Source organism: Betta splendens, chromosome 10 (assembly GCF_900634795.4).
Source record: "Betta splendens chromosome 10, fBetSpl5.4, whole genome shotgun sequence".
NCBI lineage: Eukaryota > Metazoa > Chordata > Actinopteri > Anabantiformes > Osphronemidae > Betta > Betta splendens.
The window spans coordinates 11086533-11100755 of NC_040890.2; the positions used below are offsets into that span (position 1 = coordinate 11086533).

Consider the following 14223-nt stretch of genomic DNA (forward strand, 5'->3'; position numbering starts at 1 on the left):
TCAGCCTATAAGGAAGCCAACCTTTTCTGCAGGCTCATTACTAAGGGATAGAGACAGCCAGGTTTTACAGCAGCATCTTATGAATAATTTACCACCTTTCAGCTGTTAATTCCTATGTTTCTTGCAGTGAGTGATTCTTTCATCTAGTTAAAGACTAAAGTGCAGAGTCAGGTTTTGGTTTAATCAATGCATTAAACAATGAGGCAATGTTTTCATTATGATGCCTGATGACGGTGACACTTTCTTTCTTTTGATTCATGCATACAGATAACGGGCCCATTTATTAAAGCATCCACATCTCATTATTCTCTAGGAGCACTTTGACTTTTTTGCTCCGCTGGTACGTTAAGGAGTGACGCATGCCCTGACACTTTCTGGAAACACACACTGTTCCAGTCAGAAGAGGCTAAATGGGGCTAGAGGGAGGACATCAGCCATAGTCAAGACAGATTAACCTAGGAATACTTCCCTTCATGACCAGTTTCCATGGTGACGCACTCATCATGTCTTTCACTTACCATCCTTATTGGGCAAATAAGACAAGCCTGTGGGAGTTTGTAACGTTAGTAAGATCTCTGCATTGCCAAATAATATTTGTTGATTCGCCTGGAGCCAAATTTGTCTGGGCAACATGGAAAACACAGAGTTGAGCTGGTAACAGCATCCCATTAGGTCTGATTAATCCTGCAGTTTGGTTGAAGCCATGTTTCAGTGTGTACTCAGCCTCTCAAATTTTGAGAAATGTAAAGCAGGGGAGGAGGGGAAAGGGGGGGGGGGGGGGGGGGGGGTTATAGCTCCAGAGCAATTCAATAAATATTATTTGCACCTTCTTGACAGGATTTCTCCTTAAAAAATCTGAAATGTATGAGTTTCCGACTGCATACCAAACAAATGGCTTTCTAGGCAATGGGTACACTTATGGTAATGAGTTGTTAGAGCACAATTTAAAAGGTAATATTTATCCACTTTATAACAATAAAACAAGCACTTGGTGATGGATTGGTATTAAACCTAATGAGGAGACTGACGTGATTACTAGTGCTTTAAGCAGGTTTTATTATTATTTTGCATTTCCTTGCTCTATATCTTGTATCATTCATGTGTTCCTTGTACATTGTGTGGCCCTATCGCTCCTTTGCTTGTTTCTGCTTGTTGCAGTCTTCCCATCACACACTCGCCGCTGTGATGCACCGGCCCTCCGCTCCCCTTTGCCCCGACCTCTGGAATCTCAAAGCCTCCTGGATCTCCTTCAGATGGAGGGGAGGGAGCACAAGCAGGGGAACCCAACTGCACGACCCGTTTGTTGTGTTAGCTGTGCGTGCTGGTGTGAGCACGGTTTTGAAGGATGTGTGTGTGAGTGTGGCAAAGCGATGTGTATCAGGCGTTATCATAGGACCTTGACTATCTATCCATGTAATCTGTGAAAGTAGAATTGAGGATTACAGAGGATTTGTTCAGAACAGACAGAGCCTCAGTTGTAGTTGTAGATTAGTTTTGTCAGTCTGGAGCTTTACAGATAGAGAAGACATGGTCTGTGTTGTACCAGAGAAGTGACTCTTATAAATTTGTGCTGTGCAAGGCCGTGGCAGCAAATCCGTGAAGCCTCAAACAACTCCAAGGAGGAGAAAAAGAGTCAGTTTGTGTACTAAAATCAGCAAGGGGGTGGGGGATTTAAAGAAAAGGCACAGGGGGCTGTCCTCTCCCCTCTCTCGCCTTTTCTCACTCACTGCCGGTCGCCTTGGTCACACACATGCACACACACTCACACACAAACACACACACACAATCACTGACGAGGGCTCAGTCCTGCTATGGCCACCAGCACCTCCGAGGAGACGCCTCCGGTCCCGGCCACTGCAGCGTCCCAGCAGCCTGACCCGGAAACTAGCGTAGAACCCGGCTCAGCAGCCGAGCCTGAGCCCAGCGAGGCCCGGCATGACGGCGAAGGCCGAGAGGAAGAGGAGGAAGGGGGAGGAAGCGGCGCGCTGGGGCAGGAGGACGCGGGAGGGCCAACCCTGGCCCCAGAGTGGGTGGAAGAGCGCTTCAGGATTGACAGGAAGAAGCTGGAGAGCATGTTGTTCGGTAAGTGAGCTGCAGGATCTTCCACTGTTATCGGCGGAGGTTATGGGCCGCTCCGCGCTCACATTTGGTCAATGAGCTGCTTCTTCCGAGCCGGACTCCGCTGCCGGTGCCAGTCGCGGCCTCCCCGTGCGACCCTCTTCGCGGCCCTCATTGGCTGCCCGGCCCAGTGTGTGTGTCAGGGCCTGCAGCTGGCCGAGCCCCGTGTTCACCGTCAGTAAAGCCCCGGGGCAGTGTGACCCGCGCCGCTTCACCCGGGAGTCTTTCTCTGTTATCGCTGTTATCACCTGATGCTGCTGCCGGCGATGGAGGCTGATGTCTGTCTGTTTGTGCTCATGCAGGAGGCCGTGAATAAACCTCATACCTTTGGGTGATGATCGTCGCGCTGAACTCGATGCTTCGGTCCCATACGCTGAAGAGCCAGTCTCTCTTTTACACATTCCTCCCTGACTTTGAGGTGGCTCTTTATTTTCGGTGTGAGGTCTCTGCGTCAGCGTCAGCCATTGATGTGATCAGTCGCCTCGGGGCTAATTTACGGTTGCCCCTCAAACCACCACCTTTCCTCCCCACCCTACACTGTTCTTCTCCCATTCCTTGGCCCCGGCCAGCGTAACCCGTGGTGATGGAGGGGGGTCAGCGCGTTCCTGGGTCCCCCTCTTGTACCCTGTAAATGTCACAGCGGAGCGATGGCCTTTAGAAATTGTTTATGTTCCCGGCAGCCTCTTGTGCCAGTTGCTTGGCAAATTTCATCTATTAAACACGCGGATGTTGACTTGAGACTCATGTCCAATATTGAACATTGTCCAGCTGTAAACAGGAGCGTGAGGAGCTGCTGTGATGTTGTTGGAATTTCTGTCTCTTCTTTCAGCTCCCAGTCACGGAGACGGTGAGACAGGGAAGGAGTTTTTTGAAAGAGTAAGTAAAACTTGGCAAATCAATGTATTTTATACAGAGATTACAGTATAAAATCAAATCCAATCGCTTTTCTTTGTGGACGCGGCCTATAATCACCGGGCGTGAGGCCTCCTGGTTAAATGTCACTTTCAGCTCTGCGCTGCCGCCGCATTTGTTTCATACGCTGCATGCAGTGATTACCGGTTTTATTGAGGTGATAATTGTAGGCTTTTAAATGCAAACGAGGCTTTGTGTGCTCGTGTGCGGGTGCGTGGGCGTCTCTACGGCAAACAATGACAGCTCTGTCTCCGCTTCCTGCGCTCCCGCAGGTGATGAGGGAGACCGACACTCAGGTGAAGTGGCCGTCCAAGCTGAAGATCGGCGCCAAGTCCAAGAAAGGTGACGCAGTCAAGTGTTTGTTCCCATGATGTGAGAAAAGAATCTATTTCCGAACGTGAATGTGTGACTTTTAAAACTCTCCACTCTCTATTTAGATCCACATGTGAAGGTAGAAGGGACGAGAGGAAATGTTCTGGAAGCCAAAAAGAAGATATTAGAAGTTCTGGAAACTAGGGTGAGTTTTCTGTTCTCACATCGACTATGTATTTAGTTCTGTCAAAGTGACCCACCCGTTATACTGTATGTAAAACTCAGGTGAACAAGGTGACTCTGAAGATGGACGTGGCCTATACGGAGCATTCCCACGTGATCGGGAAAGGCGGCGGAAACATCAAAAAGGTGATGGAGGTCACATCCTGTCACATCCACTTCCCTGACTCGAACCGACACAACGCCACAGGAGAGAAAAGCAACCAGGTACCGATCCCCGAGGCGGCGCTTGAATGAGCCGCCGGCTTCTGCCTCAACATAAGATAACACCTATCTCTGGATGTTTCCCAGGTCTCCATTGCTGGGCCCATAGAAGGGGTGGAGGAGGCCAGGAGGCGGATAAGAGTGAGTCAGTGCAGAGTCGTTTCAGAGTCATTTGTCTCAAAATTCAATTTCTTTACTCGTGTCAGCCGCAGGATCGATAGTGATTAATAGAAGCGCTGACACACAGAAGACAAGTGTATTTGTCAAAATGCCACCTGCCTGCTGTCTGTTACTGTCGCCCATCTCTTCATTTCGCCCCCCAGCGACTCCATTTCATTACGCTCTTTCCCTCCTTGTCCTAGGACCTGCAGCCATTATCCCTGACCTTTGACCTGCCGGTCAGCCTGGTGCCCCAGGCGCTGCCGGACGCAGGCTCCCCTCTCATCCAGCAGGTGGTGCAGACTCTGGGGGTCAGCGTGAGCTTCAGGGCCGTGCCATCGCAACCACAGGCGCAGAACCCCTTTTACGGAAGCTGCTGCACGGTCTGGGGCCTCCATGGCAACGCAGCCGCTGTCAAGGTGAGGGTGAACGCACGCAGGTCTAATCCGCTTTACACTCGCACATCACAAGTTCTTTTCCCTGAATATCATTAACCTACTGTATGTACAAACCGCCCCCTGACAGAAGGCGACCTGCATCCTGATGGACCTGCTGCTGGGGTCAGAGGTCACGGGCGGGGTGGTGAGCACCCAGCTGGATGTCACGTCCCAGCAGCATCTCTTCCTGTTGGGCCAGAACGGGGCCCACTTCCTGAGCGTCATGCACCAGACCCAGACCCAGATCATCCTACCGGACCTCAGCGCCCCGCAGAGCCCGTCCTCCCTGCTCATCCAGGGCGGCCCTGACGGCGTGTGTCTGGCCCGGCAGCAGCTCATGGTACGGCCGAGTTGTTATTGTTGCTCAGGGAGAGGCACGAAACACTGAGAGGTGACAGGTGCACGTGTTTGATCGTTGTTCGCTCGCGCGCGTCAAGATGTATTTTTCATTTCCTTTGTCCTCATGTTTCTATAGATAGGAGCATCCATATACAGCAAACAGTACATTGTTACATTGCCGCTGTTCTAAGTTTTGTGTTGTTGTCTTACATTCTGTGCCGCGTCTGTGTCTCTGCGTGCGCGTCCAGGACTGTCTGCCTGTGTGTTTGATGTTCGACATGCGTGAAGACGGGGAAGCAGATCCTTGCAAGCTGGCTCGGATGATGCAAAATCTGGGCGTCTTCATTAGTGTCAAGCCCAAAGTGAAGCAGACGAGCAAGGTACGGCTTGGCTCCTGCGCTTTCCTTTGTGTGGCTGTCTGAAAAGGAAATTGGGTGTTTGCAGTTTTGTCGGCCACAGCGTCGTCGTGATGTTGGATGCTGAATAACGATGTGCATTTGACAGTCGGTGGTGGTGAAAGGTCTGGAAAGGAACATCTCCTGTATTTATGAGGCCCGTCGCTTGCTCCTGGGGCTGGATTCCTGTGAGGCTGCTCCGCTCACTGAGACGACCCCTGACCCGGTGTTAGCCGGCACCGAGCTGACCCACTATTGGCTCAACATGTTGCTGCAGCAACTTCGTCTCTCTGAGCAAGGTGAGCGTGTGTGTAGGTTACTACCCACAATCCCCCAGGACATGTACAAGAAACCAGCTATAGAAACATAAGCTGCCAACATAATCATGTGATCCAAAGGTTGTTAGCTGATTGATTTAGCTATTTTAGTAAAGGCCAGTGTCTTTCCCACAGTTCCGGTGCCAACTCCCACTCCAGAGGTTCTGACTGGGACTAAGCCACGACCCTCGCCTCCACCAGGCCTCAACCCTCCTGCTGAGGAGTTGAGGCCAGGACTGAAAGGAGCAGAGAGTCGGCCCCTGGAGAAGGTTTATTCAGTTTTATAAGTCAAGCGATTCCTTTCCTGATGAGAAAACAAAGCCCTGGAATCCACTGTCGCTCAGATCCTAGAAAACGACGACCAGTCTGGCCAATCAGAGGACGAGAGCGCCGATGTTGCCGTGATGTCATCAGCGGAGGCGCGCGAGGGCCTGAACAGCAGCATGAGCAGGGTTGGAGCGACGGGTCGGAGGGGGAGTCTCCAGGGCCCTGAAATAGCCAAGATCTTCAGCCAGGCCAGACGCCATTCAACAGGGCAGGCGCTGACACACAGGTGAGCACGCACAGGGGTCCTCACTTAACACACACGTTTACTAATGTGCCCATGTGATTAACACACACTCAATATTTTGCTTTTCACATAGTTTAGTTAGTGTAATGTTACACTTGAATCCTACACTTTGTCTTCCTGCGTGTGCCAGACTGTTCAGTACAGAGACCGACGGAGGGAGGGGCGAGCGGAGGAGCAGCCTGAGGAGAGACGTGGCACTGACTCAGGATGGTGGTGCTGAGTCACCCAGCGCTGAGGTGAGAAAGAACAGGGACCACAGGCTCTAATCTTTACACTCATGGCACTGAAGGTGCATTAGAGATCATTACCAGAGGAGCACAGAGGGAAAGAGAGAGAGAGAGAGAGAGAGAGAGAGAGAGAGAGAGAGAGGGAGTAGAGACAACAAAAGACAACAAGAGTAATATCTGATAACTACACTACTGCTCTGATCAGAGTGAGATGCAAACAGCAGGAACATCTGTGGTGCCGTGAACGCCATTGATCCATGCATCCCTAAACTGGTGAGATTAGATCTCCACAATAGATTTCTGTGTTTGTTTACCACCACAGCTGCAGGAAGTGCTGTTTCGTGTGGGTGTGTTCCCGCTGTAAATTAGGTCCCCCTGTCGCTCCTCAGCAACCGGAGAAAACAACAAATTCAATTTCATGCATTATTTACCTGCTCTATTTCCTGTGTGTGCTTTGCAGGATTATGACTATGAGAAGAAGAAACTGTTGGCAACCAGAGGTTAGTGCTTCTAAATGTTGATGGATGCTCGTTCTTCCTCAGGTTTCTGGTGAAGGTGGAGCTGCTTGTACAAGTGAAAAGCCACTTCACTGCATTTTGTTGATATTGTATGATGGTGTGTTGCCATATTATTGGCTGGACTAGCTTTCTAGTTTATTCCATTCCATTAGTGAGGGAACATATTAATGCTCTGGCTGGATGCAGACTTTAGATGGACGGGGCCCATCGGTTCTCCTCGCTGCCAAGATCACTGACGAAGGGGACCTGTTTGCAGGCTGCATTAGTGCCAGTTATAACAGAGCAGCCATGACATTCCCAGTTAATCCACACGAGACACAGATAAGACACACGTGCACCCGCACAAGGCTGCGACTGCTGTCCACGCATGCACACGCAGAATAAGAGATTGAGGGAAGGTCTACAGCCAAATGGTTGTAAATTCCCTCAGTGTTGCTTTATGGGATTATGAATTAGCGGTTTGAATGGGCCATCTGCCTCACAGTCATTAAGACGCCCATATGCCAGTATATGAATGGGACATTTACTCACATAAACACACACACACACACATACAGCCACAAACGACAGCCCACCAGTTAATCGTGTTGATGCTGCACTCTGGGTGAAGTGACGCTACAGTTTTCATCTCATAACCAAACAAGCCTCCTGTTCTGGTTCAAGAAGGGCCCAGAGTCACTGGTTTGTCACGTAGTGTGCGTCTTACAATTATAGAAGAGACGCAAAGCTTGAAAACTGTGCAGTTGATGAGCGTGAACACTTAAGACTTTTTCACATTAACAATGGAGCAAATTGCAGTACTACTGTATGTTTATGTCAAAGGTGAGGCTTGTATTGGAGACACTCCACATATTATTTATATCTCTCTGCAGTTCTGCTCAGCTCTATGGAGCTTTTCATTATCTTTGAGCTTATTGTTTGGTTTCATGGCTGCAGCTTTATTGCTTTGGTTCACTCTCACTGCTCTCATTAGCCTTCAGCAAATTTTCTTGATGAAAAAAAGCCCTAAACACTCACTGTAGACTGTTTGCCGAGCACCAAACAGAAGGAAGACTAAGTCAGCGACTCGCTGATGGAGTATTTGGCAGCTCAAGTTCAAGATATTTCCCTCAGGAGGTAATGGAGAGTGAAACAGGGATGAAAAGATAATATTGGACTGTATGTTATGAGCTGATATGTCAGCTCAGGCACGTTCCAGCCACTTCAAGTGACACAAAACCCACTCGAGGTGGGCGTAAACCTGTGTTTTCCTTCTGTCCGTGTGGGGCAGCCATGCAGAGGAAGCCTGTGGTCACCGAGGTCCGACGGCCCACCGACACCTGGAGCGGCCTGGGCTTCTCCAAGTCCATGCCAGCCGAGGCCGTGAAGGAGCTCCGCAGCGTCAGCCGCCGCAGCTACAGGCCCTACCTGAGCCCCGGCGTCCTCCAGCAACAGGTACCCGCCAGCATCTAGTCATGAAGCGCAGCCCGTTGAGTCGACCTGCATCGTGGCTAAATACCTTTGACCTACGACCTCGTTGACACCCCACATGACGCATGCAGCTCTGTGTGTGGCACACGCTGACAGGTTCTACGCTCAATTACCTGGGGTCTGATACCGTGGCTCTGGTCAGCAGACCCCCCCGCCCCCGCAGCCTGTTTACGTGCAGCGCCTCAGATCATCTAATGGAGCCCCCTGAACGGCCAGCGATGGACAAGCAGACCCACTTAAGTTGATAAGAGCGGGAGGCATTTCTCTGACAAGTCCAATTTTCTTTGGAGACTCAGGCCGCTCTGAAGAAGCCTGCGCTAAGCCCCCTGCATCGCTAATTCCTAGCGAGGCAGTGCTGCTATCGCAGGTCAGCCAAGTAGAGCAAATGAGGTGCTTTAGATACATGACTAATTGCTGTTATTATTGAATCTGTGCTTCTACGCCTATGGTGTTCGCTGAAACCCCCGAGCACACAGGAGGATTTGTAATTAATTGTAGAGGTTTTATTCCATGACCTGCACAGAAGGAGCGCGCGCAGATGAAAAGGAGGCGTTGGAAGTACAAGGTGCCGCTCATTCGAGAATGAAGGAAGGCATTGGTTAACGTGTAGTGCTGTCCCTCTGCCTCCCTGCAGCCGTGGGCCGCTCCCGCCGGGAAGCTGTGCAACGGCAGCGACTCCGAGAACTGGCGCGACCGACGGGGATCCACTCCGTCGTCCCTGCCCGCCTCTTCGTCCTCGTCCTCCTCTTCCTCCTCCTCCCCCTCCTCCCCCCCCTCTACGCTGTCCTCGTCCACCTCCTCCTTCCCTGCCTTCGCGTCGCCAGTGAATAGAAGCAGACACGACGTCCCCCGTGAGTTGCTCGCACGTTCGGGGGGGGTTTCGGGGGTTTCGGGGCCTGACGTCCGGCTTTGACCTTTGCAGCCGAGAGCTTCCAGAGCGGCAGCTGCTACTTTGAAAGCGTGTGCTCCCTGAGGAGGGCGTCCACCTGCAGCCAGAGGAGCCCCTCTCCTCAAATCACAGATGAGCTGCCGGAGCTCCTCAGCCGACTCGGTCTGATCAAATACATGGACGTGTTTGAACAACAAGAGGTGAAAGCCACTGATTGCAATCATTTTGTGATTTGTATCATCCGGTCCAACACTCACACACTCTCCTGTCCACCTGCAAAGAGCTGCATTATGCATTATGAATGACCATGATGCAACTCGTCTGTACTCCTCCAGATTGACTACCAGACGTTCCTCACTCTGTCTGACGAAGATCTGAAGGAAGTCGGCGTCTCTACGTTTGGAGCGAGACGCAAGATGCTGCTGGCAATCTCAGGTACGAGTGGGATCTAGATCTGCTCCCCCGTCTGATGCTCGCTCCCCCTTGAGAAAATGATGAAGTCTTTCGTTGCAGACCTGAACAAGAGCAAGAGGAGGCTGTCGGACACGCCTGCTGTGAGGCCCGCGTACCTGGAGGGAGGCGCCAGCGGTCGACTACCGAGGATCAAGGACCTGGAAGTGGCTGCTCAGAGTAACCGCTGGTGAGAGGACGCCGAGCAGCCCGGAGCCACTTAACCTTCAAATGTTTAAACGGTGATGCTGATCTGCTTGTTGAACATGAACAGATCATGATTTCACCCCGGAGGTGACACATATGTTCCAAAAGCTTTTTATACAAACTCGAGACCAGGAACAAACATGAAGTGCCTTTTTTTTAGCAAACTTGGACTGTTAACCCCACACAGCAGCAAATAGATAGTCTCAAAAAGAAATGTCATGTTATGGTAATGATGAATAAATTGTTGACGTTCTCTCCATCAAGACTAGATTTTGACCAGATTCGTGTTCTACTGTGTAGAAAAGGAGAACAATGGTGGATGTTAAACTCATACTATATATTTTATTCATTCACATTTCGTCAGCTGTAGTCTGAACTCGCCGTCTACTCAAAGCTGGAATCCGGCCGCTAGGGGGCACTGGTGTCACACAATGTGCTTAAAAATTCAAGTCACATTTGTTTTGCATAAAAAATATCTAGTGCTAACCTTCAGGAGGACCCAGAGTGACGGAGCATCAGGGCTTCTGGTGCACAAGGTGGCGTTGGCTTTAAATGATACAGTAGCAACAATCAGATAAGAAAAAAACAAATGAATGAATAAATTAGACAATCCAAATAGGTGAATGTGCTCATTTTGTTGGTGCTATGTGACACCCCTTTTAATGAGGTTTGGTCTCGCCTGACTGCTCACCTGAAAGTACCAATTTAATTTATCACTGCTGCCAGCAGTGAAGCCACTGGAACTGCTTAGGAACTTGTTTCCTGTTTAATTTATTTAGCAGAGGGCTATACCCAGCAATTTAGTGCTATCACGGGGACCTCGGTGGCGCAGAGGTAACAAGAACAGTATCATCTCCGTCTAAATTTGAAAATTTGGAATCGCGCGTTTGGTTAAAACACTCTGGAGCGACTGATCCAAAAAAAAAAAAAATCCCTTCCACCGGGGGCATAGGGGGTCTGATCTGTTCAGGCGCACCACAAGCTGGCTCGTGCTGCAGCAGCCAAGCATGAAAGGGAATGTGAGTGGAAGTGGTGGGCTGTGACAGATTAAGGGGAGATGATCCCTACTTATTACAATGTCTCTGCCAATTACATAGGCAGGCTTTAGACCAGTGATCCTCAAATCTGGTCCTTGGGCCCCGGAGCGCTGTTGGACTCTGATTCTGTCAGGTGGTTAATTGCATCCCCCTGTGGTGGCAGGTCTAAATCGGTCCTTGATCACACAGCTAGAATGAAAAGTACCTGGAAGAACCAGCGGCGCTTTGGACCCCAAGAACTTTGGAGAGCCACTTGGACTCTCCGCTTGCTAAAAAGGCAGTCTTGGCGCGTGGCCCGGGTACATGGTGGGTATGCAAAATGAAGCCACGAGCTCACAGTTTGCAGCCTGTTCTTGTAATCGAGTGGTCTGAAGCTCTTAGCGTTAGGGAACATGTAGAAGTTAATGCTTCAAGTCACAGGGTATGAATTTAAGTGAGTAAACGCAGTTTGACCAAGGTGATATCAAACATTTGCACTGCGAAGGCTAGACAGGAGTTAATGAAATAGAACTGGGAAGTCAACTGGTAAAGTCAAGCCGTATTTAGCTTAGCTTAGCATTAAGACTGGCTCAGATTGGCTCTGTTCAAAAACGGTGGAGTATGTTTGATATGTAACATATCAAATTAGCACATTACCTGAAATTTAAACAACATATCCAATATATAAACTCTAGAATAACTATGAGCTATGATGAAGCCAATCAGATGTAGCCCTACGCTGAACCTCACTCTGTGTGTTCCCCACATTAGATTAATAACCACACAATTAAAAAGAATTAAAACAAAAGAAATTGAATCAATTTCTTTGTATTATTATTATTATGTCCCTAAAAACCACCAATTGCCTTCAGTCCCTGTGTGAAGCATGTCTCAGCTTTCTGAGGAGATCCCAGGCAGCCAAGAGGATTCACCTGATGGGAAAGCCTTCTGTGGATAATAAAAAACGCAGCCCATAGAGAAATGAAAATGAGGAATGGAGTGCCCCAAGGATAAAACACAACCACACACCTCCCTTACTGCGATGAAGATACAATTCACTCCGGAGAGTGGATGGGAAATGGAAACAATAATGAGACTGTGCGTATGCGCGTGTGCGGGTGTGCGTTGTGGGGTTTGATGGTGGTGAGAGGAAGAAGGATCAAAAGCGTGTGGACGTGGAGACCGTGATTATTTGAATATATCCACCTTATTCTTCGCCCTGTGATACGCTGCATGAATTATTGCCATTTTCTTCACAGCAGCTTTTGTCTGGTAGCCAAAGAGGAGCGGTGCCGAGCCAGCGTGTGGCCAGAACTGCTGACTAGACAGTTTCACGCCAGAAGGTTCGGTTGTCCTTTCAGCCTCCGATTGTTGGTACACTGGGCTGTGGAAGTGCTGAGTGGGCTGCTTCAAGCCAATGAGGTCAGCTGTCCCATTAGCCAGTGATATTACAAAAACACTCATTAAGCTTTTATGTTCTTTTGGGAAGTGCTTGCTGTGTGATTCCCCTCTTTCAAAGGCAGGCGGGTAAGAGCGTCCGCCGCTGTCTAACGGTGGCAGCTTCTCAAGGCTGGAAAAGGTCAGAGCCCATGCAGGCCTTTGATTGGTCGACTGCAAAGAAATGTTGGCTGTGACAAAAAAAAAAGAAAAGTGCAAGAAAGTCATAAAAGCTTGTTTGTGGCTTGAGAGAGAAAGTAAAAAAGTGTGTTTTTATTTCACGGTGACTTGGTGAGAAAAAGAGTGGGCATCAGGAGAACAACAGACACAGGAACACAGACCTGTAAGGTTCAAAAGACACCCAAAGTGCCACTTTACTTCATTTTCAAAGTTACAAATAAAAGTTCACTTAGTTGACATGGTGAAGATTTCAATTTCATATCACTGAACATATCCAATGTTGGGAGGCAGAACAGAGTCTCCTCTCCGCTCGCCCCACTTTGTGTGTCCTCCCAGCTCAGGAGCAGCCTCTTCCTCTAGTGTCCATGCACTGTCGAGCAGCCTCAGCAGTCCTACTGGTCAATCAGCGACAGAACATCTGGCTGAGACACTGCAGATGTGGACCGTAGGCCTTGCAGTTCACGTTTCTACACCTCTATCGCCTCCTACCTCCTGAGGTTGGGAGAAGAACCAAAAAGACACTAGACAGCATCAACATAGCAACAAAGTATTGTAGCAGCCAAATAGGCATCACTTTCTGTTTGAGATGCATAGAGCTAGACCTGGCCAGGTGAATCTCTCTTTTACAGAAACACAGATGAGAAACATGCAACAACAACGACAATACATCATTTATCTCATTGCTTCCTGCGCTTTCTGGGACATTCAAGATCAACGATTAAATAATTTACAGTCCTCCATGAAGTAACAGAGAGGGAGGGAGCATCTCCAGAGCCAGGGAGCGTGGCGGGGGTTCGTGTTGGAAGGAGCCCAACAGTGCGACACGGCGGATGGGAATGAAACGCTGATGGAAGAACATATTTACATCCAGTATTTCAGCTCGCAGACTGACCAGAGGCTCTGACATGGACGTACACGGACAGGAGAGGGAGATAATCAGTAAAAAAAAGATGGAGGGGGAGGAAACGACCTCGTCCATGTCGGAGGAGGTTAATGATCAGAGGTTTGGGAAAGGTAGAAGGAGACGGTGACAGCTGGAGCAGAATTCTAACAGGGTCTTGACAGTTGTTGTTGGGATCTAATGAGATCTCTGGTTTGTGAGGAGAGAGGGAAACGCTTTAAGAGGAGGAGGTCAGATGAAGTTCAATGAAGAGAGACGTTTGGAGGGAGGACGGGGATTACAAGATCAAGTTCAGGTGCCCAAAAGATGGACTGCTGCCACGGTAACAGAGGAGGAGTAGACATCGGAATGGCTTCAGATCTGTGCTGGGTTAACGGAGTTTCCTGGTCGGCTGATGGCGGAGCAAAATGGAGCGGAGCTACCAAATGTAGCCGATCTCGTCGTCCTTGTCGTCGTCCTCGTCCTCGTCGTCCTCCATGGCGCCTCTGGGGTGGATCCGTCCCCGTCGCTTCTTCTGCCGGCTCCGGCTGCTGCGCGACTGCTCCTCCTCCTGGTCGTCGAGGAGAATGACCGCGCCGCCGCTGCCGAAGTCCCCCGACGTCTCCTGGTCCTCGTCTGTTGGGAGGCGGACGCGGAAATTCAGCGATTAGAGGAGGCAACACGTACAAATCCATCTGAATGACGCAAGTGATGTCTAATATAACAGGTTAGCGTAGCATCAGTAGCTTAGTAGACAAATCTATGTCGGGAAAACTGAGATATAAGTGTGTGTTAGAGTCCAACCAGTACAAAGCAGAGTCTTAATACTCATTTAATCAGTGTTAGCTCAGCTGCAGCACATCAAGTTTCACCTGCAAAGCGCAGATGCTAATGTTTGTGTGTGTGTGGCTGCAGTGCGAGCAGGAGTCATTATCTCCAGCTCCG

At 49.7% G+C, this 14223-nt stretch overlaps 2 protein-coding genes across 4 annotated transcripts in view; one reads left to right on the forward strand and one right to left on the reverse strand.

Moving 5' to 3' along the window:
• The first annotated feature begins 807 nt into the window (after nt 1–807).
• On the forward strand, nt 808–9858 carry bicc2 (bicaudal C homolog 2). Its single transcript, XM_029164651.3, has 19 exons — nt 808–2082; nt 2948–2994; nt 3303–3372; nt 3468–3547; nt 3628–3789; nt 3874–3927; nt 4149–4364; nt 4471–4722; nt 4970–5101; nt 5226–5415; nt 5569–5702; nt 5778–5986; nt 6135–6240; nt 6692–6731; nt 8020–8183; nt 8854–9070; nt 9142–9308; nt 9444–9543; nt 9622–9858. Exons 1-19 carry the CDS (start codon nt 1812–1814, stop codon nt 9750–9752), a joined length of 2742 nt encoding a protein of 913 aa, XP_029020484.1. The 5' UTR covers nt 808–1811; the 3' UTR covers nt 9753–9858.
• A 2704-nt stretch (nt 9859–12562) lies between these two features.
• The window catches only part of spock1 (SPARC (osteonectin), cwcv and kazal like domains proteoglycan 1), a 63405-nt gene continuing 61744 nt past the window's right edge, over nt 12563–14223 (reverse strand). For all 3 annotated transcript variants that reach the window (XM_055512551.1, XM_055512550.1, XM_055512552.1), the window contains one exon: nt 12563–13914. In XM_055512551.1, the coding sequence (XP_055368526.1) occupies nt 13718–13914 (197 nt within the window). In that variant the 3' untranslated portion in view covers nt 12563–13717. The remainder of the gene's footprint in view (nt 13915–14223) is intronic.

Excerpts from the sequence above, each read along its gene's own strand:
- bicc2 (XM_029164651.3), top strand. The coding sequence starts at position 1,812 with ATGGCCACCAGCACCTCCGAGGAGACGCCTCCGGTCCCGGCCACTGCA. Across the intron at positions 2,083-2,947 it reads GCTGGAGAGCATGTTGTTCG|CTCCCAGTCACGGAGACGGT; the intron begins GTAAGTGAGCTG and ends CTCTTCTTTCAG. Across the intron at positions 6,241-6,691 it reads CTGAGTCACCCAGCGCTGAG|GATTATGACTATGAGAAGAA; the intron begins GTGAGAAAGAAC and ends TGTGCTTTGCAG.